At 48.4% G+C, this 24,605-nt stretch overlaps 1 protein-coding gene across 1 annotated transcript; it reads right to left on the reverse strand.

Annotated features, from left to right (window-relative positions):
• Positions 1-24,479, reverse strand: CDC45 (cell division cycle 45). The gene is made up of 19 exons (XM_016204354.2): positions 24,379-24,479; positions 24,194-24,253; positions 23,316-23,408; positions 22,172-22,309; positions 21,130-21,273; positions 18,178-18,233; positions 17,275-17,323; positions 16,309-16,370; positions 15,015-15,065; positions 13,363-13,482; positions 12,290-12,421; positions 11,907-12,005; positions 11,105-11,266; positions 7,545-7,683; positions 7,380-7,463; positions 6,538-6,656; positions 4,732-4,808; positions 1,640-1,706; positions 1-133 (listed from the first exon to the last, which is right to left on the reverse strand). Exons 1-18 carry the CDS (start codon positions 24,427-24,429, stop codon positions 1,642-1,644), a joined length of 1,701 nt encoding a protein of 566 aa, XP_016059840.2. The 5' UTR covers positions 24,430-24,479; the 3' UTR covers positions 1-133; positions 1,640-1,641.
• Between the last annotated feature and the right edge of the window lie 126 nt (positions 24,480-24,605).

Consider the following 24,605-nt stretch of genomic DNA (forward strand, 5'->3'; position numbering starts at 1 on the left):
CTAAAATAAGCATTTTATTACATTAAAAACCACTGTGTCCCTGTATTTAAAACTATGTCCATAAGTTACAATCTAAAGTAAAAGCCTATTAATATAAATAAGGAGAGGGAGGTCATTTCTGAAGATTCCAACTCTGGAAAAGAAAAAAAGAAACAAATTTCAAACAAGTCTTATGTCTCCCCGAAGTAAACACATTGCCAGGCCTTCCCTCTGACATTCCAGGCTGATGCTTCTCAGTAGCCCCGCCACTCATGGGGTGAGGACCACCCCACAAATACCAAGGAGCCTGACCCCTGGCCAGGACCAGGCTATTATCTGCCTGAGAACCCCCAAAGGCCTTATAGACCCCCAGCACCTTCTTACTTGCAGACCCTACCCAGTGGTTCGTCCAGCCTCAGCCCCATGGTGACCATCCCCTTGCCTGGAGTGTCCCCCTGCCACCCCCAACACACTGCTCCTCACCTTTCCTGGCTGACACTACTTGCACCCTGTTTTGGTGGTAGGACACACAGCAACACTGGCATCATCACTGAGCAGACAGCAGGGGACAGGCTGCCTCAAATGCCAGCCTCACTGCCTGAGAGCCCCACTTGTCACCTTTGATTGGGTCATGAACTTACACCTCTGCCCCCATTTGAGGCTCAGCACTTGTCTAAGGGGTATCAACCCCATTTTGGATGAGGAAACAGGTAAGGTACCCAAAAGACTTCGTTAAAGACCTTAAGAGTCTGGCCCCACAACACAGAACCTGTATATATCAGCCCAACCTGAGAGAGGGACTGTGGGGTCCCTCAGGCCCCCATGCCATTCTCAGCAGAGCCCGCTGGGCCCCAACAGGGGAAGGGCATCTGCTCTCAGTTTCCAGCTTACCATGGACAGGGGAACAGGAGGACCCTGGGCTGGCATGAGGGCACCCCCTATGTCAGAGCCTTAACAGGCCAGTCTGCCACAGTAGTCCCAGCCCAGGCTCAAGGAAATAAGGGACTGGGAGTGGGCATCTACTGTGTGGGGGGCCCTGGGCTAAGAAGTGGTCACTAGACAAGGAGCAACCCCCCTGACCTGTTCAGCTGTGGTCTAGTTCCTGAGGAGCCCATCAGTTACAGCCACATGCTGGTGCAGGCCTGCGTAGAGCCGACATTTTGTAATTCTCAGCTGACTGGCTGGCTGACAACAGCTTTGCTTTCTCAAAAGTCAAACACACAAGAGCCTGAATAGAGGTCCTTGTGGGCTCCAGCCCAGGGCGTGAAGCCAGGCTGGAGGGGCAATGAGCCTCCAGGTAGCCCCTTAGGGGCGCCCTCATTCTCAATAGTGCCAAGCCTGCGTGTCCCTGGCTGTTGCCCAGCCCACAGTGTGGCTGGGAAGAAGAAAACTGCTGGCTGTTTCTAAAAGGGGTCCCAGGAACTTAATGCAATTAGCTCCCCAAAATGCCCCATTGTGAGCACTGCCGCCAGCACAGAGACAGACATTCTGGGGGAAAATGTGTTGGCCCCAAATCTCCTCAGGAGCCCTGCTATGGTCTGAAACCCAAGTAGAGCCAAGCTTGAGGAGGAAAAGAGCAGGGAAATCACAGCAGGAATCAGGAGGGGCCCCTAGCAGCACTGGCTTTGCAGCAGCCCCCGCAAACTGCCCCCACACTCACCCTCAGGACAAGAGGGAAACAAGCGCGTCCAAAAACTTGCTTCGATCCTCTGCTTTCAGTTCAATTACTGCAGTAATGAAAGAAAAACATCTTATGAGAAGGGAGGAGTAGGGACGGGAGTGAGGGAGTGAGAATAACAAGTCAGAGCACATGAACTTCCTCTTCTCAACCATCCAGGGCTGGAACCCTCCAGCACATTCCAAAGTGGACTTGGCTCCTTGATGGCCTGGAATATTCTGGACTGAGATTATACTTCTCCGTCCCTCTGTATTTAATCCTCAGAAACTTCCAGCTGCCCTGTTGGTGAGGCTGGGGTTGTGGTCTGCAGGCCAGACAGCACCACCCTCTCCCGCCTCTCGGACATGAAGCAGCACTAGGGGCTGCTGCTGGAGGTGAACTCACCCACCACAGACCCGCAGCCCGAGTGGGCCCAGCGTGAAGCTGGCTGTAGACACTGGGGCAACCAGATGAAGACGGTCTCTGACTGCGATTGTCATCATTAAGGAACCAGGTGGTGATGGAAGAAAATGCCTTTTCTGAGATGGGTGTTACAGGCTCAAGTATATTGTCCCAGAATTTGTATGTTGAAGACCTACCCCCCAGCACCCAAGAATGTGACTTATTTGGAGATGGGGCTTTTAAAAAGGTGATTAGGTTAAACAAGGCAGTTAGAGTGGGCCCTAATCCAACGTGACTGGTGTCCCTAAAGAGATTTAGACACAGACACAGAGGGACACCATGTGAGGACACAGGTAGATGAAAATCTGCAAGCCAAGGAGAGGCCTCAGAAGGAACTGAGCCAGTAGATGCCTTGATCTCAGACTTCTAGCCTCCAGAAAGGTGAGATATAAATTTGTTGTTTAACGCCCCAGCCTGTGGCACTGTTATATCAGCCTGAGCAGACTAATACAAGGGTGAAGCGTCAACACATCTGTTTAAAAATCTGTCAGCAATAATAAAAAGCAAATATGGCCAAATATAAGTCATGCTCCATGCTGGTGTCTGGAGAAGTTACAGGCTAGTGCAGGGGCCACTGGCTGGCCTAACAGTGTGATTCCCCTGAAGCCACCACAGTGCTCTTCCATTCCCTGGGCTCATGCAACACATAGGGGGGGCCAGTGCCTGAGTTACTACACAAACCACGTGGCAGGCTCAGGTGGGACCCCTCACACACAGACAAGTGCTGCTGGCCTGCACAATGGTGGAGGTGGTACCCTAGAGTCACCACAGGCCTGGCTGTTTCTTTTTCTTTTTTTAAAAAAATGTCTTTATTGATTTCAGAGAGAGGAAGGGAGAAAGAGAGAGAGAAACATCAATGATGAGAGAGTCATTGATCAGCTGCCTCCTGCACGCCCCCCACTGGGGATCAAGCCTGCAACCTGGGCATGTGCCCTGACCAGGAATTGAACTGTGATCTCCTGGATCCTAGGTTAATGCTCAACGGATGAGCCACACCGGCCGGGCTGTTTCTTCTTCTTGACATACAATTTTAAATTAGTTTTAGGTGTACAATCCAGCAATTAGATATTTATGTAACTTATGAAGTGACCCCCCAATAAACCCAGTACTCACCTGGCACCATACAGTTACTACATTATTGACTACATTCCCTATGCTACACTTTAAATCTCTGTGACTATGTTGTAACAACCAATTTGTGATTCTTAATCCCTTCACCTTTTTTACCCAGCCCACAAACCCCTCATCCCCTCTGGCAACCATTAAAATGTTCTCTGTATCTGTTTCTCTTGTTGATTGGTTTATTTTGTTCTTTAGATTTTGCATGTAAGCGAAATCATATGGAATTTGTCTTTGTCTTATTTCACTCAGCACAGTACCATCTGAGTCCACCCATGTTGTCACAAAAGGCGGGTTTCCTTTTTCATGGCTGTGTAATATTCCATCACATATATATATATATATATATATATATATATATATATATATATGCACCAAATCATCTTCATCCATTCATCTATTGATGGACTTGTAGGTTGCTTCTATGTTGGCTGTTACAAATATGCTGCAGTGGACATATGGATGTATACCTTTTCAAATTAGTGTTCTTTGTATAAATATCCAGAAGTGGAATAGCTGGGTCTTCTTTTGTCTCTTATTATAGCCTTTGTTTTAAAGTCTATTTTGTCTGATGTAAGTATTGCTACCCCAGCTTTTTTTTGTTTCCATTTTCATGAAATATTTTTTCTGTCCCTTTACTCTCTGTCTGGGTATGTCTTTCCACCTGAAATAAATCTCTTATAGATAGTGTGTGTATATATATATACACACTATAAAACTATAAACACCTATTAAAAAAAAAACACAACAGAAAAAGAACACCTGGGGCTCCAGCAGCCCTCCTTAGTCAGCCACAATCTCTACTCATTTTCCCAGCCAGAAGCTATGGGGACTTTTCTTCCCAGCACTGGAACCCTGGGCTGGGAAGTCTGGTGTGGGGCTAGGCTTCCTCGCTCCTCAGGGGAACCCCAGCAGCTAAGATATTTCTGCTGAATTTTAACTGCCACAGGTGGGTGTGGGACCAGCCTGTTCTATGTCTCCACCCCTCCTACTGCCCTCTATGTGGCTTCTTCATATCCTTAGTTATAAGACTTCTGTTCAGCTAGACTTCAGGTAGTTCTCAATGATGGTTTTTCTGTAGTTTAGTTGTAGTTTTGATGTGGTCATAGGAGGATATGAGTACTGCATTTACCCACATCACCATCTTGATCAGAAACCCTGAGAGCTTAGGCCCTGCTGTTTCTACAACCCATAGAAGGGGTAGGTGACTCCGACGGGTTGAGGCTGGGCCCTGGAGGCTCTGGTGGCCAGTCTTCCAGGCTGGTTGTGAAATGTCTCAAGGGTCAGGCCTATGGCAACACCTATTTCGTCTCCTGGGAGCCTGTCAGGGTTCAGATAGGAATGCAGGGTGCAAGGCATGCCAGAGCTTCCTGAGCTACCTAGAGAAGCCAGGCTCAGGGCTGCTTCCAGCAGGACAAGAGGGCTGCTGGCAGGGTACCTTTGGTGATGCCTATTTCCCTGGTTACAAAGCCAAAAACTGACCTTGAAGGGGCTCCAATGCATTCGACTCTTACCTGAGAGGTCAAAATAGTTGTGCAGTGTCCGGGAGTTGGTGCCCTCCGCTGCCTTCTCAAATGCCCGCCCAAAAAAGCTGCAGGCACATAAGAGGCACATTGGGGGCCCAGCCACTGTGACGAACCCTTCCCATGCCCATGGGACACACTAGAGTCGGCCCAGACTCCTCCCCAGCTGCTACTTCCTCCCATCATCACTTATGCCCCTTCCTGGGCCACCGCCCTCTGAGGTCTCACCACCACTCACTGGACTGACACCACCTCTCACTGCTGCTCCCCACCTATACCCAACTGAGCCCTTCTCAGCCCTCGGGGAGTGAATGTCCATCTGTACCCCCCAGGGTTTCATGCGCAGGACTGACTGCAGCTTCCCTCATGCCTGGCACTGTGCTGGCAGCTGGGGCAGATGATAGGCAGAGGCTCGGTGGAAGCTGTGCTGGGATGGGGGTCTCAGATAAAACCAGGTCACACACAGAAGGGTAGGACTGGGAGGAGGCTGCTGAGCTGGGCTGTGGCATGTGGCTGGAACTTGGCCCAGAAAGGGCAGGAGGCAGGAGTGCCCTGAGCTGCTGAGAGCACAGGGCAGCAGGGAGACAGCCTATAGCACGGGCCCACCCCCTGGGAGCTCACAGCTATGGTAGTTAAAAGCTGGCAGCAGAGAGAGTGAGTTGTGGTAAAGGGGCTTTTGGGCATACCACAGAGTACAGGCAAAGGAGGGGCATGTACTTGAAGCTTCCACGGCAACTCTCACAAGGGACTGTGCACATCAGTCAGAGCTAACACTATGCATGTTTACATATACAACGTACAAGGACAAACTGACAACTAAAGGAAGAACACAGGTGTTTGTGATGACCCATGAGGGACGTGCTTACTGGCCACCTTGGGAACCCAGGCCAGGAGCCCTGGCCTGCTACAACCTGGGAGATCATAATTAGACACCCATGGAGAAGCTTTGGAGAGCAGCCTAGCTACACAGAGGCACTTGTTTTTAAAAAGCCCATTGTCTTTCCCAACTTGCTACTAAATGGTCTTTGCAGACACAGGTCAAAGCTCAGAACAGTATGGCTAGGATTAATGTGGATCTAAGACCAGTGCCCTCCAACAAAGACTAGCTGGGAAAAATGAGAGGCCCAAAACACTGGTCGGCTGTGGCCACTCAAGCTTCCCCGCCAGGAACCTAGGTGGCAGCTTTCTGCTACCCACTGTCACTTGGCATCCATCCAAGGTTGCCTATGGGATTTGCTGGGGAACACTTGACTCGGGGCACTGACTGCGCCTGGGAGGAAAAGATACCTAAGGACAGTGACAAGCAGCCTCTGGGATTAGTCACCAGGTTCTTCAGTTTACAGAGCATGGAAGGGCAGCAGGGAGAACCAGGGAGCCCTCAGCTCTGTCTGCTGGTCAACACCAGGTCTGGAAGAAGTAGGTAGGAGAAAACCCAAGCGTGATGCAAGAGGAAGCAATAATAGCGCTGAAAATTCAGGGAAGGGCCAGAAAGACATTGAGAAGATGTGAGAAAAGAAGCTGCGCAGAAGTGCAAGATGAGCCTGTGTGTTCTCAAACCCACTGGTATGTTATTAACAATAACGAAGAGTTGGAAACAGCATGAATGTCCAACAGGAAAGGGGGTAACCTGCTGCCCATGGATTGAAGCCTTCACAGCCCTGCCTTGTGGAAGAAAAGGGTCTCCTTGGTGTGGCCTTGAGGGCAAACCTCACCCAACTCCAAATGGACCACGAGACAATGGCACCCCTGCGCCCCCTCTCCCCCACCAGCTCCCAGGACATGTGGAACAAGGCTCACTTCTTTCTGTCTGAGCTGTCGGTCTCTGGAGGGATGCCCACCACAGTCACTGTGCCTTGCTCAACATTCAGTGGGGCAGCCATCACCAGTGGCAGCAGCTTGCAGCGACGGTTCTTCGTCTGTGGAAGCAAAACAGAGTCATGACCTTGCAGGTTGAGTGTAGTACCTGGTGCCCAGGACCTGACAGAGCCAACTGCTCACTCCCCAAAAGCCTTCAGGGGCTCCATTTCACCAGAAAAGGTGCTGAAGCCCCCATCGGCTGTTCCAGCTTCCTTTTGCACTGCTGGTCAAGGACCCACTGCCCCTTAGCTGTTGCTTCCCTCACCTCCTTTAGATCCTGACGGTTATACCACCTCCTCCAGGAGGCCCTCCCCAACCAAGCCCTTCTCCCCCATCCTGCTTCATCTTCCCCACCATGTGTGCCACCACCTGACACTGCATGTACTCATTCCTCATCTATCCCTCTCACTAGCATGTGTGCTTCCTCAACATGGAGACTCCAGTGTTTCCTTCACTGCTATGCCCATGAGACCCACCCCCCACAACAAAGGTGACCAACTATCCTGGTCTATCCAGACCTGAAGGGCGTCCTGGGACAAGAACCAGTATGGTTGGTCACCCTAAAACATCAGAGCCCAGCAGGTAGTGGATACTTAATAAACATCTGCTAAATGAATGGACCTCATCCATTCTACACAGGAAAACAGCTCAGAAAAAGAGAGGGGTTTGCCCAAGCCCTGCAGCTGGTTAACAGTCATGGGCACCCAAGGCCAGCTCCTAGTGCCCATCTGAGCAATGTTCTGAGTGTCTGCCTTCTGGCCCCCACCCACCCTGGTTCTCACCGAACACACAAAGGACTTGAGCAGGTGTCTGCTGAGCAGACTCAGGGATGCTGGCTTGGAGAACAGTGAGACATCTGGAGTGCCCTAAGGGGAGAAGACAGATGGTCAAAGGGGTCCACCAGCAGAACTGGTCCAGTGCCCACCCACAGTCCTTGGAAGCCTGACCTCCATGAGGGAGCAGTAGAGGAAAGGCCCCTGGGAGATAACAAGGTTGGTGCAGAGGCAGCTGGCAATGATCTGCTGCGTAGCTAGCAGCTGCTTCTTGGCAAGCTCCAGGCCGCGGTACAGCTTCTCCAGGTTACCCCTGTAACATGGCAGACACACAGATTCAGCACAGAGTCAAGTAGAATGCTTGCTTCCTGTGTCAGGAGGGGATGTGGGGAAGACAGCTGATTTCTCGCCCCCCTGAGTTCCCTTTCATGTTAAAGGAGGGAATATACACTATATAAACCCATAGTGAGGGATAGGAGAAGTGGAAAGGGGTGCTAGCATCAGAAGGCAGGACACTAAAAGCCAACAGCAGGGAAAGACCCTGCCCAGCAAGACTTGAAAGGACATGGATTGAAAGGGTTCACATGAGAACCCAGTATAATACATGAAACAAGATCCACCCTAGACACATCACTAGGAAATTCTAGAACACTGAGAATAAAAGATCCTGCAAGCTTCTTCAGGTGGGGTGGGGACACATTTATAAAGAAACCAAACCAAAATGGCTTAGAATTCTCATTAGCACCACTGGCTGCTGTGGAAGACAGGGGAGCAATGGAATCTACATTCAACAAGAAATTACCTTCCACCTCGAATTCTATACAAGCTAAACCAGCAACGATGTGAGAGTAGAACAGATATTGTCAGATGTGCAAGAACTCAGAAAGTTTATACCTCACATGCACTCTTTCTTTAAAAGTTACTTGATAATTTTGCTCTAGCAAAATGAGGGAGGGAAAAAAAAAACAGACAAAAGACAAGGATGCCAAGAAATGCTGGCTCCAAATCAGGGGCACAGTCAAGGGCCATTAATGATGGCAGCAGGCAGCAGGCGTTGGGAGCTGCAGGCCCAGGCTGGAGTCAAAAGACAGCATACCAGGTTCTCACAGACAAAAGGGGGCTCAGGGAATACTTGCTGAAAAGGAGAGCTGAGAAAAAAACTGGATATGATAAAAGAGGCAAATAAGAGCTCCAGGAATAACAAAGAGCTATACCAAAAAGTAATGTAGTCACCGCTCATTATTGACTCTGAAATCATAGCACAGTGAAGTAACACTATTTATTGATTTTCATCTTTTAAAATCGACCTATAGCCAAAAATGAGATGACTCACATTCTATTCTCTAGCTCAAGATTAAGTGTTCTCAACCTTGGAAATGTAAAAGCATAGATTTCAGGAACTGGGAGGTATGGTGGAAGAGAAAAGTAGAAATGCTAATACCCTTTTCTTACAAAGAAGGGAGACAAGAGACACTGGTGATAGAACAAGACGTAAGTATGTTGAAGTTACAAGGAAGCTAAAAACAGTGGCAGACAGTAACAACAGGAGGGGAAGGAGCACAAAGGTGGAAAAAAATGATCTTATGTCATAGCAGGAAGTCAGCAGACAATGTCTAAAACTGACCCCTCAATCTTGGGATGAAGGCAGCATTTGATGGTATTAGTTTTTTAATTTCCCTACATTTCCAGGTAAAACTAGACAGAGCAATTTGATCAAAACCAAAACCCCAGGACCCACATTTATAACACAAGGGAATGAGGAAAGACCACAAACCCCATAATCTAAGCCAGGAGAAACAGACCACCAACTGGCCACAAGACTGGTATATTGTCCGTGTAACTATGGGAGAGAGCAGAGAAGCAACAAGACTTAAAAATGATGAAAACTAGCCCTGGCCGGTTTGGCTCAGTGGTTAGAGCATTAGCCCGCAGACTGAAGGGTTCCAGGTTGATTGTGGCCAAGGGCATGCACCTCAGTTGCAGGCTTGATCTCGGCCCTGGTCAGGACTTGTGTGTGAGGCAACCAATCAATATGTTTATCTCATATCGAAGTTTCTCTCTCTCTCTCTCCCCTTTTCCACTCTCTCTGAAAAGCAATGGAAAAAATATCCTCGGGTGAGGGCCAAAACTATAATACTCTTATAGAAATCAAAAACAAAAATGTAAATCTTCATGACCTTTAATTAGGCAATGTTTTCTTAGATATGACACCAAAAGCATAAGAAACAAAAGAAAAAAAAATAGATTAACTTAAACATCGAAATTAAAAACTTTTGTGCTTCAAAGAACACCAAGAAAATGAAAAGGCATCCCACAGGATGTGAAAAAAATTTGAAAATTATGTATCTGATAATGGATTTGTATTTAGAATATATAAGACAATCCTTACAACTCAATAACAAAGACAATCCAATTTAAAAATGGACAAAGGACTTGAGTAGACAATTCACCAAAGACATACAAATGGCCAGCAAGCACATCATTAGCCATTAAGAAAATGCAGATCAAAACCACAATGAGATACCACTTCACACCCACTAGGATGGTTGTAATCAAAGACAGACAAAAACAAATGTTCAACATCATTAGCCATTAAGAAAATGCAGATCAGAACCACAATGAGATACCACTTCACACCCACTAGGATGGTTGTAATCAAAGACAGACAAAAACAGATGTTGGCGAAGATGTAGAGAAATTCAAACTTTCATAAACTGCTTATGGGAATATAAAATGGTGCAGCTGTTTTGGAAAACAGACTGGCAGTTAGTTCCTCAAAAGGTTAAATATAAAGTCAGCATATGACCCAGCAAGTTTATTTCTAGGCATATACCCAAGAGAAATGAGAACATATGTACATACAACTTATATGTGTATGGCAATATTATTCATAATAGTTTAAAGGTAGAAACTACCCCAATGTCCATCAGCTGATGAATGGATTAATAAAAAGAGATAAATCCCTATAGTAGAAAATTATTTGCAATAGAAAGGAAATTCTGACCCATGCCACTAATTGGATGAACTTTGAAAATATTCTTCTCAGTGTTTTTTAACACCGCACAAAAGCAACAGAGCAGCTCTCTGAATTTAGAAAGGTCTCTGAATCATACCTCCTCCCAAAAAGCCAGGGTAACTAAATTCATAAAGAAAATAAGCAACAGATGAGTGTCGAGGCCAAATCCTCTCTATTAGAAAAAAGACTAAGGAGAAAGACTAGCATCCCTGTCAGCAATGAAAGTACATTAGAAAGACATGCCTTCAAATGATCAAAATTGTAATGTTACATCTTATTTCAAACCAAGCTAAAAGACATTAAAACTAACGTTAAGACATCTCAGGAAGTACAGTAAGAAAAACTAGAAATAGAAGGAAGATGAAGACTGAGAAATGAAGACTAAGCTAGAACATAAAAATGAATAAATACCACAAATAATGCCTTACGAGGTGAAAAAGAAGAGAATTTTGGAAATCAGAGGGGAAAAAGAAGCGATGAAAAGAATTCAAGAGAAAGTGACAGATGCTGCAGTTGAGCAGGAAATGTGTCATGTGTCATGTACACTGCCCCAACTGCCTGCCTCTGGTGCACTGATTCCAATTCGTATTCCAGCAGTTTCTGCAGGTCATAGTCACCCCCACACCCCAGGAGTCCCTGAGAGCTGTTTCCCTGGGCAGTGTGAGGCTGAAGGCAGGAGGTGGCCTAAGGGGCTGGAGGCCATGGCAATGTCCACTACCTGGAGAGACTGTCCAGAGCCTGGATGAAGTTATCTGTCCCTGAGCTGTCCTTCTCCGGGCTCTCCATCAGTGATATAGTAGCAAAGACCACGTCACTAGCCAGGAACTTATGCTTGAAGCCAAAATGAATGCTGAAAGTCTGCACACGCATGTCCTTCATCCTGCAACAGGAGGAAGCAACGTGGCTGTCACCCTACATGCACATGGCAGTGTCCTCAAGTTGTGGGTGAGCTCTTACTATTAGGCCAGGACTGCAGAATGTGCTGCTGCCCCGTGCCCTCCTTCACCCCCAATGGCAGTATGGCTATTTTGGTCAGAGAATGGAGGGGGTTAGAAGGCCTGATGCACAGCCCTGTAACCTGGGAACTGAGCGCCTTGTCCAAAGCTGCTCAGCTGGTTGGGGGCAGAACAATATCTGTCTGGCTAGGTGGTGTGGTCCTCTCCCACGCCCCAGGATGCCAAGAGCAGCCAGGCATGGGTCCTCCAGCAGTGCTAGAGAACCTAGTTGGGCAGAGCTCATCTGAACCTGGCCCCAGTGGGCTCTTCCCAGGCTTGTTTCCTGTGTCCAGTGAGGGACAGGCTGGGTCGACCTCAAATGTCCACACCTCACCCCCAGGATTTAAGGATTCTAGACCTTTTGGGCACTTCAAGAAGCCCTATTTTTAACCCAGAGAACTCAAAACTTCAGGAAAGGCTTGGCAGGTCATGCTCATTTGTCCATTCCTGTTTTTTACATTATTTTAGGAATAAAGCTAAAACTGAAGCCTTAACAAAGCTTAATACAGAAAAACATGTGTTTACCCAAATTTATTCGCAGATTCTTCAATTAGCTCCCGCAAATTCTCCTTCAAAGAGATGTCCATAGACTGAAACTTCTGCTTCACCTGTTTCAGGGGGAGACTGGAAAGATGGCAAGCACTAGTCACAGGAGCAACTTGGCTTCAAGTACAGAATGCTGAAACACTAAAGGGATGGGGCGGACCCCGCAAGGGTCCCAGTGTTTATAAACAAGGGACATCCCAGCATGGGCCTTCAGATGATATTCTGGGAACTCAGAGTGAAGAATTTATGGCAAAAACAGGCAGCAGCTAAATATCATGACTAAGTCAGTCACAACAAAGGGGAGGGGCTTCTCCCCTAGGGGCTGCAGGGTGGGGGGACTCCAGGTAAAGGCGGTCACTCACCCCATGTCTGCGAGGAACTCCTGGAGGCGCTTCTGCCCATGCACAGACCACAGTTTGAACCTGGCTGCAGTGTAGCACGTGTTGCACAGGCTGTCATGGAGGGACCAATGCTGATAGAGCACCAGGCGGAGGCTGGGCCCGAAGTCAAGGAAACTGCTCGGTGACCTGGGGCCCCACCCACCCTGTGACGGCTCATTTTTGATGCTCCAACAGATGGCCTGCTCCACTCACCAGGGCCCAACCAGTTATCACCTGGGTAAACTGGAGCTCTTTGACCTCTTAGCTTAAATTGACCCATACAGTTTGTGATGTTGTGGATGCACAGCATCATCATCTCTATGTGACAGGCAGGAAATCTGAGGCGAAGGGGTTCTGAGAGCCTGTGCACTGTGGCCATAGAGCCTTGTGGCTCCCTGCACCCTCCACCTGACCCTGCTCTCTGTTCTACTCGCCCCCCTGCTGGGACCCCTCTGAAAAGCCCCCATGCTCACCCTTCTTCCTGAATACGCCCTTCACTGCTAATGGGGTCAAAAATGAGGCTGTGTGCCTCACATTCCCAACTCCCAAGACCTCTCCTCTCACTGGAGGTTCTCAGGCAGAATGCCAGGCTGGCTCTGCCTGTATCTGAGTGCCCCCACCCCCCCCGGGCCAGCCTCTCAGCACATAACAGCCTCTCAGCACATAACAGATATGGGACGCTTCTTAAAACATGTGGTGTCTAGGAGCCAAAACCACACAGACAACGTGAGGCAGAGCCTGCGTCCCCAGTATTCAGGGACACATGAAGCCCCTCTTCTCAAAGCCTCTTATCTTGTCTGCTGCCCGTCCTGGGGATATGGCAGCCACAGCTGCACAACTTGCGGCTCTGTGGTCAGCAAGCATGCCACACATAGGGGACGTGGGCTGGGATCTCCAGACACCTCTGGAGAGGTGACTGAGTTCAGTTCTTAGTCTCCTTCGAGGAAAGGAGACAGGATGGTGGCTTGGGTGAGACCACAGAAGCACATACCAAAGCAGGGTATGTGAGGGCAAGGGCACTGCCTGCACCCCGAGGGCCTGAGCCCCAAGGATACTCGTACTCAAAGGAGATGCGCATGCAGTCCACGGAGAGAGCGTGCTCTTCGTCCTCATCGCGGTGGTTGTGCCGGGACACATGGCGCTGCAGGGTGCCGACGTCGGTCACATACTTCATCCTGGGAAGGAGGCACCGCTGGCCTGGTTGGGCTCCCTCTCCTCGCCTGCATTCTGCCGGGGCTTCCTCACCTCCCTCAGGGCCTCCCCTCACAGGCCCAGGGGCCAGCCCGCCACGCAGGCTGCGCCTTCCAGGACTAAGGGCACTTACCGCCTCTGCACAGAAAGCAAGCACAGCAAAGCGGGCAGCAGGCCTGGGTGGCCGGCAGGGCTCGCAGAGATGAGCTCTGGCCTCCCCTACCTCCCCTGCACGCTCCTCTGGGCGTCGGCCGCCCTGCTGTTACTTATTTGAGGCCTCCTGAGAGGCCTCCTTATTTGGCTCCACCTGCTGGGCTCCCTGAGGGTGGACGAAAGTCCACATAATGCCACATGCTATTCTGCCAGTTTCTAGTACTAAGCCCTTTCTTGGTGACAAGGATCCAGGCCCAATGCCAGCCTTCCTAAGTGGGGCTATGCAGTAATGCTGCCACCCATCTGCAGAAGTCCACAGCCCTGCCCGCCAGCCACCATCAAGTGGAAAGACCCTGTGACAGTGATCCACAGCAGAGGGTGTAGACCAGGTACAGGAAGTGCTTCTGAGCACAGTAGGAAAGACCCGAGTCCAGGTCCACCTAAAGGTGGTTACTGAGCAGGATGGTAATAGTGTAGCCTCACCTGAGGGGAGGTCACAGGCCAAGGATGGTGCCTGGCACTATCCATACCCCATGCTACCCTTAACAGGAAATGGGGAATGAGGACCAGCAGGGTGGCAGGCTGAGCCAAGATGACAGATCCAGGAAGTGCCCAGGCCTGTGAAACTCAGGACCATTCTATACACTTAGAAAGGTGGGGGAGGCAGAAACTAGGGGGCACAGGAACCTTTGCAAACTATACAAGGAGACTGTGCCTGGGGCAGTGCCAGGTGACAGACTCAGATCCCCTAGGAAAGGGTTAACACCTTGGGGTCCCTTTGAGTTCCCACCTGAAGGCTACCAGAGGAGTAGAGATGAGAGGGCACCAGCACCTTGCCCCTCCCTGGCATTTGCCTCCCTGGGGTGGCCTTTTAGGTTATCTGTCTGATTCCAATGGCAGGCACCAAAGCATGGCCACTGAGGGGCAAAAAAGGATTTGTGCCATGCTACCCTGCAACCCTCACCCACCCTTCCTGGCAGGACTCCTGGGGCCCTCACTTCCTCCTCCCATCCGTGTCTACTGTGCACAGGTCACCCCTCTACGCTCGCCATGCCCACAACACAGGGCACAAACAGCATCCAGAGGAGAAAGACCGGGCCCCTCCTCTCACCTCTGGCTCCACCTGCTGGGCTCCCCGAGGGTGGACGAAAGTCCACATAATGCCACATGCTATTCCGCTAGTTTCCAGTACTAAGCCCTTCCTTGGTGACAAGGATCCAGGCCCAATGCCAGCCTTCCTAAGTGGGGCTCTGCAGTGATGCTGCCACCCATCTCCCTACTGCAGACTCAGAGCCTGCATTGGGCCCTGTACATTCTAGCAGCCCAGGCCGACCTTGAACAGCCCAAGGGAGTGCATCCTTACTGAGTGATCCTGTCTTGTACCCACTGGTCTGTTAGTCCAACGATGGCCCACCTGAAAGCAGAGGAGAGGGTGATGAAGCAGTGAACAGGGTGGGGCAGGCAGGAGCATCCTGCCATAGTGGCCAGCCCCACCCTCAGACAGGCACTCTCCTCTTCAGGGTGGAGAGGTGACAGGGCAAGACTCAGGGCTCCTGGTTCAGTATCACCCCTGCAGAAACTTTTGATACACAAGGAGGGAGATCAAGGACAAGAATGAAGGACACTGCTCTCTGTATGCTGGCTCGCCCCACACTCCGCCCTCGTCCTGCCAGTACAGGAATGCAGCAGACACCCATGCTCAGGTGCTGGGGGCTCCTTGTGCCTCACTCTACCTCTCCAAGTCCTTCACATTACCCCTCTCTCTGCGATATGCCCACAGAAAAGCATACCCTTGTCATATCCACGGCTCCCTGTCCTTCTAGTATAAAATGATGGGACACAGAGTAACAACATTTAGGGCTCTTAATAATCTTCCAAGGTTCCTTCTCTAAGCTCATCTTTTATGAATGAGATAACAGAGATCTAGGTTAACTGACCTCCCTGGGGTCACAGCTGGCCCACAGCAGGAGTTGTGTGCCATCTGCTGGTCCCTGGTAGCATCCTCCAAGACGCCCCTCCAGGCCTACAGCTGAAAACAGCTGAGGGCACTGGGCACAAAGTGAGACAGGAGAGGCCATGGGAGTGAGAGACTGGTCACTGGAGCACACACCACATACCTCAGTGCAGCATTCTCCCTCCTCACAGAGACCTCTTCAGAAAATGCCACCCTGGGTGCCGTCCCTGGGACCAGCCCCACCTCCTTCTGACTTTTCCACCCCAGTGTGCCAAGAGCTCCTGCTTCAAGTGAATTCAGAGGTGGCAGGATAATTTTTCCTGAATCAGATTTCACCATATGCCAGGGTTGCCTAGATGCCTAACAGAAGCTGCCTTGTTCAAATCTCGCTCCTTCTGTAACTTGAACTTCCTGGATAGCAAGGCTCAGCGGCGGGGTGGGAAGGGAGGAGCTGTACACAGGCCTGACCATCTGACCCTCTGCACTGGCCATGCTTCCTCCATGTCTAGGAGTTCGTGTGCTGCCCTGACAGCCTCACATTTAGGCACATTCCCAGAAAGGGGACTGCATTCAATGCTCCCAGTGGGGACAAGGAAGGTACACGTGGTGACATCTTCCTCCAGACCCTCCCCTCGCTGTGGGCAGTGAGGTGCTAGGGGAAGGAAGCCACGCATGGCAGTGGCCTTGTCTAGAGGCTACATACCACAGCATGTCGTTCATATCCTTGGACATCATCCATGCCAGGTCGAACATCACCATGGCCGACTGCAAGGGAAAGGGAAGCCTGAGTCCAGAGGCAGCCATGCTCATGGAAGGGAATATACCGGGGCCAGGCCAAACAGCTAGGCCAGACCTGAGCTGTCTAGGGTGCAACTGAACCCCTGCAGATTGAGGGTCTGCCAGACCAGGGTGTGTGGGTGGATTCTAGGCTAAACTGAGGAAGACAGAGTACCTAGAGTGACCTGAACTGTCTCCTCTGCTAATTAAAGTCATAACTATGCACACACTTTATCCAGCAAGGGAGGGCAGCCAGGTACAGCGCTGTGCTGAGGCCTCTACACATTTCACTGGGTCCCTTGGTGATACCCAAGGGAGGCGTGAATTCCAGAGGTCAGGTACCTTGACATAAAAGGGACATTGGAAATATGGTGCTCAGAGTTCAAGGCCCTAGGGCTAAATGCTAGATCAAATATGGCATGTCTTACTAAAAAAACTTATTTTCTAGCCCTCCTTAAGGCCCTGAGCTCTGCTTAACACTACTGCAGCCAACACAGTAGACACTCTATATGAAATTCTGTTCCATAACACACACTAAGGGGCTTTATAAGTCTCCAGTTTTATATTCTTGCACAGAGGCTAATACAGACTAGTTCTGTAGTTTTGATGATGAACAAAAATAATCACTGTGGTTCTTCGAGCACTGGGAGCAAGGAGTCATCCTAACAACTCCCTCTGAAATGAAGACTATTATTCTCTTCCTTTAACGGAGGAGAAGTTTAAGGCTCCGAGAGGATGTACCACCTCCCCAAGGTCACACAGCAGGAAATTTGAGGGCTCAGATTCAAACCAGACTTTTGTGGCTCTAAAACCTATGCTCATTCCTCCTCCTGTTTCAGGACACTGACCCCGAGTCAGAGCTTTGTGATGAATTCCACCTATCCGTACTCACCGATGTCCCATGATATTCATACTGCTCATAGTCAAAGAGGATGTCTCTTCTGTAACAAAATAAAGTGTGATATAAAATGGGAGGCTTCAACAGGAAGTAGTTCAGGGAGCCAAACATTTGGAAAAAATGTTAAAACTTGACAGCACTCAAAGTATTCAAAGTCACAGTGGTCTGTTTTCACTTCTTGACTCTTTCTCAGAGTGTACCAGCACAAGGCTGGGAAGGGAGTGACAGAAATACAAACTGCTTGTGACAGTGGAAGATGTACAATGGCACAGTCCCAAAACCCTGTCTCTGGGAAATTATCCCAAGATAACAACTCAAAGGAACAAGCAAAACCAAACCTGCTACGTGCATGAGACCGTGCACTGCAGCCTCGTCATGGCAAAATACTGGTTATGTACAGTTCAAAAAAAGGGTAATGGCCCAGTAAGTACTATGTAGTTATACAAGGCTGTTTGAACGATCTAATCAGGTGGGAAAATGCAAAATTAGGTGCGTATTATGATTATGTAAAATATGCATAAGAATGAATAAACCAGGACGTTCAATCTAAAGCCAGAATCTCTTCCCAGTAGTGAAAATAGATTATATTCACTTTTCTTTCCTTACATATCCCGAAACAGTTTTATATTGCCCTTCCACAAGGAAGAGCAGGGCACATCAGCCTGACCTTGAAGGACTGGACCCAGCAAGGAATTTCTCAGCTCAGGGGAACTGCTGAATGTCCACCTCAGCTAGAATAACTGTTCCTGTCTTCACTGCAAAGTGCTTCAACTTGTAAATTGCAATGTGAAGGGGAATTATGGGTAACTTAGTGTCCTTTTCATTTATTGCTATGAAAAGTTTCACACAATTGACATCCAACTCAATTATAAAAATTTGCTTGAAGTGCACACTCACCTCCGGGCTTCCCACTCTCTTCGCTCCCTCCTTTTCATGGTTTCTGCTACTATCTCCTGATACAGGGACAAAGAAAACAAAAGGTTAAGCAAATGAGCCAGGAATTTATCCCCACAACCTGAAAACATTCTCGATTTAACAGAAGCCACTGGACTCAGATCCAAAACAAGAGTCATGACTGTGCCCCGAGCACGGTCTGCTCCTGCAGAAGGAAGGAGATGAGGCAGAGGATGGCCAGGACTCCTCTGGCCCATCAGCACTGAACACACTACCACAAGGGTGGATACTTCCACAGTGCCTGTTCAGGCTACACTCTGCCTACCTCAGCTTTCCACCACCATCTCATCTGGGATAAGAGCACAGCTACCTCATACTGGCTTCCCCACCAGATTAACAAGAGCTAATGTTTCTTACATCCTACCATGTGTCAGCTACTATTCTAATTAATTTTTTTTTAAACCCACACCACAAGGTACTTTTTTTCATTGATTCTAGAGAGGAAAGGAGAGGGGAAGAGAGAAAGAAACATTGATGTGAGAGAGAAACATCAATCACTTGCCTCCTGTACATGCCCTGACCGGGGATCAAACATGTAACCCAGCTATATGCCCTGACCATTAATCAAACCTGCAACCCTACAGTGCACGGGATGATGCTACAACCACTGAGCAACACTGGCAGGAGCTACTATTTTGATTTTACAAGCCCAATCTCATTTAGTTCTCACAACAAAGGCATGAAGTAGTGTGCCAGCTTTAAAAATCCATGGTCCCGAGACTTCTGCTTCTAGGAAGATGTGATAAACGTTTTTTCCTCTAAGTCCACTAACTATACCTAAAAACTCTGACATTATATATAACACAAAATCAGACTCTGAAAGGTGGAGAGGAAGGCTCACCAGCTAGGGAACCCAGGACCTGAGGAATGACAGTGATCAATTTCCTGGGTTTTATTTTTGGCTCATATATCCCAAACTTGGAGCTGAAGAAGCTGGTAACCTGATTACATTGGGGGGGGGGAGGGGAGAATCCCCAACAAAAGCCAAAGACCAGTAACAGCCTTGAAAGACAAAAAACGTTTAGACAATAACTGCTGTACGCCAGCCAACACCACCAAAAACACTGTGGCCTCAACCCATTCACCCCAGCAAATGCCCAGTGGGAGCCTAGATACTCGCTCTTCGAATACTTCCCTTCCACCTGTAAAAACCTCCACTGTTCTACCTGTAACATTTCCCAACACCCCTTTCAACTACTGTATACGTTTGAAAATTTTTCAAAATGAAGTCGGTGGGAAATTATACACAGTATATAAGGTATTATATGGAGCATTCACAAACCCAGATTCTAAGTAGGTGAATAAGCATATATAAATAAAAGCTCTAAAATGATCTCACATCTCGTCAAGATCACTTCCTCTTTGTTGCTAAGCCCTCCAGTCAGTTCTCACCTGCCCATTGCCCCCAGGCTGCCGGCCTCAACCGCTTGAAACCATCCTACCCCCTCAGAGCCCTTGTGTCTGTGTGTGCTCTGCTCTGAAAACGTCTCCTTGGTTCCTTCCCTCCACATTCAGATCTCTGGTCAAGGGTCCGTAGCCACCGTCATAAACCAGCAAGCCATTCCCCATCTAGCCCTTACCTTGCTGTATTTTCCCTCATAATATCTCAACCTGAAACCACCCTCTAATTATGCTCATTACACGTTCCTCATCTGTGTCCCCAACTGGAAAGGAAGTTTTAAGATTGCAGAACTTTGTTTGCCCACCAGTATCCCAGAGCCAGAACAGTACAGGGCACACAGTAAGTGAAAAAATATTTGTTTAGTCAGAGTGGAGAATTCCAAGATTATCTGTAGAATATGAATGTTTCCAGGGAAAATCCAACCACATACGGATACTGGAGGCCCTATGAAAAGCAGCTTGCTAATAGTTAGAAGAATGCTATAAAAAAGAAGCACTCAGAAGGCAAGCGCTTACAGAAATCAAAGATTAGAAGATAAAGACCAACCCAAAACCTGTATAACTTTGTTAACCAGTGTCACCCCAATAAATTTAATAAAAAAGAAAGAAGATAAAGGCCAAAAGTCTGCCAGGAAGTAGAACAAACAGATAAAGAGCTAGGAAAGAAGAAAGAAAATCTCAGAGTGGATCTGAGAGGTCCACATCAGACCACCCAAAACTCTAGAGAAAGGAGTGGGCAAAGGGAAGGAAGGCAAGGAGAGACATTCCTAGCTTTGCAGGACACTTCCCCACCAGATAGACAGTGTCCCAAATATGGCTCAAAAGGGCTCTGCTAAAGCACAGTATTGGAAGATGTCAGGCAAAGGATGAAGGGAAAACCCCAAACAGTCCAGAGGCAATTTCAGCTTGCACACCAAGAACCAGGAGCCAGAGATGAGTCTTCAACAGAGCACTAGAATAAAACACAGCCTTTGTGTTAGAGGAACAACTGCCTCCCACCTGGAATTCTACATCTCGCAGAAGCCACAAGCACTGGTCAGGCCCCAGATCTGGTAAGCAGCTCAGACCCAAGGCTCGTGAGACACAAACCACTCATGTCTTTGCACACAGATGCTTCTCCTGGAGTGACCACCTGGGACCAAGCCTGGTCAAGGGCCAGAGGCCCATGCTGCTCCTCCATGGTGATTACACAGAAAGCAATTCTGAAGGGGATTGGGGAAGGGAGGTGATGCTTATGCAATTTATTGTTTCTCCATATAGCTTCTTATTTTTGCTGTCTAGGCATAGAGTTGAACTGTCCTAAGTTTGATTTCATCTCATGGGATTCTATATGTGGCTCAGAGAAATCCAGTAATCTACCAAAGGCCACACAGCCAGAAGATAGTACCCCCACCTGCTACCTCCCAGCTAGACCTGGGCCCAGCAGGCTCCAAACTGATCTCTGACCTCTGGGACTAACAAGTTCCTTAAGACCGGTGAGAGGCCCAAACCCACCTCTTCTAACCGTGTGCGCTTCTCAGAAGGCTCTGAGCCATCACCCTTTTCTTCCAAATGTTCTTCCTCCTCTTCTTCATCCCTAAAGATGTCATCATAGGCGGGAACTTCAAGGTCATCATCTTGCTTAATGAGCAGTTTGATCTAAGATTAAAACAAAGAACAATCAAGTCTCTTCTCTCTGGACAGAAAATTATTCATCATGTTTTTCTTTTGAAGAATCTTATTTCCTAGTTGGCTGACTCATAACTTTTCTGTACATACAAATAGCCACATGACTGAGAATTTCAAACTTCTCAGTCATTTAAGAATTTTCATTTTCATTAAGTGAGATGCTAGGGTTACACCACACTGTATGCAGAAGTTACAAAAACTTGACAACTACCTCCAGTCACTAAGTCTGGGAAAAGCTCCCTCTTGTGCCACACACCAAGGCAACAAAACGACCATCCCACAACTTGACCTCTGACAGAGGACATGGAGATGTGCAACTCCAAAGTAAGTAAAACTCCTGTCTCTAAAAACAGTTCCAGGGAGGCTGATTTCTCGCGGAGAAGCCATTCACGTGAGAATTCCAGGGTCAACACTTTGTTAATGTGGGTGGGAGAAGATTGCCTCAGAGGAAGGTTAGGTGGCTGCTCTGCACCAGGCTCCCTGCTTGCTGCTCAGGGGTTGAGAATAAGTGCAGCAGAGCTATTTTAAGCTACCGATGGTCTTTTACACCACTGTCTTGCTGGTACTCACACCACCCCTTGGATGGGCAGGGCAGATGCCTCTGAGGTACCCTGATATTTAATAAGGCTAGGCTGGGCCTGAGCTCTCAGTGCAGTGTTCTGGTCCCTACACCTTTCAGGTCAAGCAAATTCCACAAATGCATTCTGAGCAACTCCAAGGGTTAGGTGTCACGTTTCTCATCAAAGATGGACAAAACCGGGTTCTTGTCTTGCTAAGGACACCAGTGCAATGCTGTCCCTGGCATAAAAAGGAACAGACAGATAGATGGGAGAATGCAGGAAAGGCATGGGCCCAAAGGCCTAGTTACCTGGGTATCATTGTACACATTCACAACATTTACTGGCCTATGGGAGTCACACACGAAAAATATGGCATCATCATCAGGCTGAAGGATATCCAATAGGTCTATGTTAGCCCCACAGTTTATGAGGATAAAATAACGGAACTGAAAAAAGAAGAAAGATATTGTGAATTCTTCGAGAGGGTCCCTTTACCTTTAGCACACTAGGCCTCTGAGGCCTTCTACTGAGATACATTAAATCCCTAACACTGATGGCAAGGGGCTCCCAATCTGGCCATAGCTGGCCTGTGCTAAGTTCTTTAACATAGTCCATATATACTACCTGATTTCCATGTCCCCGTTTCACCGTGGAGCATGCAGAGGCTCAACATGCCCGAGTCTCACACAGGGAGTCAAGAAGTTGATGAGAAGCAGACCAAGACTTCAAAGGCGTCGTAACTGGGCCTCTCCAGATCCCAATCACTCCACTGTGATGAATTGCCTCTCCATGCTAATAACATTCTACAGGTTTAAAATTTTAGCAAACCTTGGGTAGCCCATACTTATGGACACCTAAATATTAAGTTTTTATTGCATCCCATCGCTACAGAAAATCCTTTTCTTATAAATACAGAACTGGTAGAGGTCCCTCCCATTATGACAAGAGCTCCAGGTGAGGATTTACCTCTGTCAGACAGTTCTAGATATGGTCAGAGACTCCCAGGACCCTTTTCCATACTCCAGCCCCTCCCAGTGGGGTCTCAGATGTCCCAGTTCTCATTATAGCCACATGCAGAGGTGGGAAGAATCCTGGCCTCTACTGTTTAAATTATGTTCCTGGATTCCAAATTGGAAACTGGGACACATTTTCTTGGAGAGATAATGTAAATGGTAGTCTAATTAAAATAACTTTAACTAGGCCATATCTAAAACAAACTGCTAAATTCCAAGCACCTTACAGTGAAATGTCTGCAACACAAATTCAAAGTTAGAAGCTGTCCATGTTCACTATATATTTTTTGTTGTCAACTTGAGCGTAAGTCACCCAGACATAATGCTTGCTTTTCTTTCCCATGTCGCATAATATATTTGATACTTAAATAAAAACTTACAATTGAGTAAAAAACAAAACTAAAAAACCCCTAATTATTCCAAAATACATCTTGCATACCTGCTCTTTATGTTCAAGAAATGCAGTTTCAAGTTCTTGCCACCCAGAAACGGGAACCAGCGTATATTGCACGTGGTCACACTGGAACAGGGCCTGGAGTAAGATTATTTTCAAAGCCTATCATATTTGGAATGTCTTTAATTTACCAAGAAATGCACTTAAAAAAATAAGATAGGTTGAGAGACAAATGACATGTGATAAAGGTCAGTAAAGCAGAAATGGGAAAAACTAGGGGATGGGGATGTGAGTGCTCACTATATTATTCTGCAAATTTTACTGAACTTTTGGAAATTACCAAAGGAAAACATTGGGAGAAAAGCCGATCTTATTTCTAGGTCTTCTAAGAAATAGGTCCTGAACCAAGGGCCGGACCAAAGCTCACGTAAACATCCACTGCACGGTATTCAAAATCGAACCAATGATCTTCCATAATAAACTAAGGAATCCTGTATTTCCAATATTGTTTATGGCACCACTATGTCCTCAGTTGTCACAGATTCCTGGGTCTCAAACCCCAGGTTTGAGAAGCTGCTACAGGTCTACAGGTCTCTCTCATGCAGCCATTTTTTGGCTAGGTTATTAGAAAAATACTAAGTAGTTTCTCTGACTTTTGCCTAATGTTCTCTAATCCACCCAGTACTGTCCTACCAGGAAGGCGACCTCTCAAGAGTCCCGGTCCCCATCTTTCAGTTGTTGCTCCTGCCCCCTCCCCAACCTGAGCTCTCATCTGGGAAGGGGTTCCTTACCTCGCTCCTCACCGCCGGCCCTGCTCCCTGCCCCACCATGTTCCCTCTGGACTCACCTCCCGCCCGGGCCAACCTGCACCCTGCACCCTCACCAGTCGTCCGGCCCCACCTCCCAGAGTCCACAGTGCTCACCTGAAGGATCTTGCAAGCGCACAGAGCGTCCACGTCCGAAGCCACGAAGAGAAGGACCCTCTGTTGGGAGAAGCGAGGGAGAGCTGAGCGCAGCGCCCCTAACCCGGGCCCCTCCCGTCCTCCCGGGGCCGCTCCCCTTCATCCCTTCCCCGTGAAAAGGCCTCGGGGTCAAGAAAGGGGGTCACCTGGTTCTGGACCACCTCGTAGAACTCTTTGCGGAAATCGGACACGAACATGACCACGGCAGCCAGACACCCGGAGCTCGCGCTGAGACACTAAGAGCTCCGACAGTGGTCGAGACTCCCGCCAAATCAGGGCTCTTCCAATTGGCCCACCGGCCAACCAATAGTTACTTAGCCCCTAGCCCTTCTTCCTTTATGATTGGCTCACAGTGCGGCAGCTATAGCACTCC

This window comes from Miniopterus natalensis, chromosome 20, assembly GCF_054644295.1.
Source record: "Miniopterus natalensis isolate mMinNat1 chromosome 20, mMinNat1.hap1, whole genome shotgun sequence".
Taxonomy (NCBI): domain Eukaryota; kingdom Metazoa; phylum Chordata; class Mammalia; order Chiroptera; family Miniopteridae; genus Miniopterus; species Miniopterus natalensis.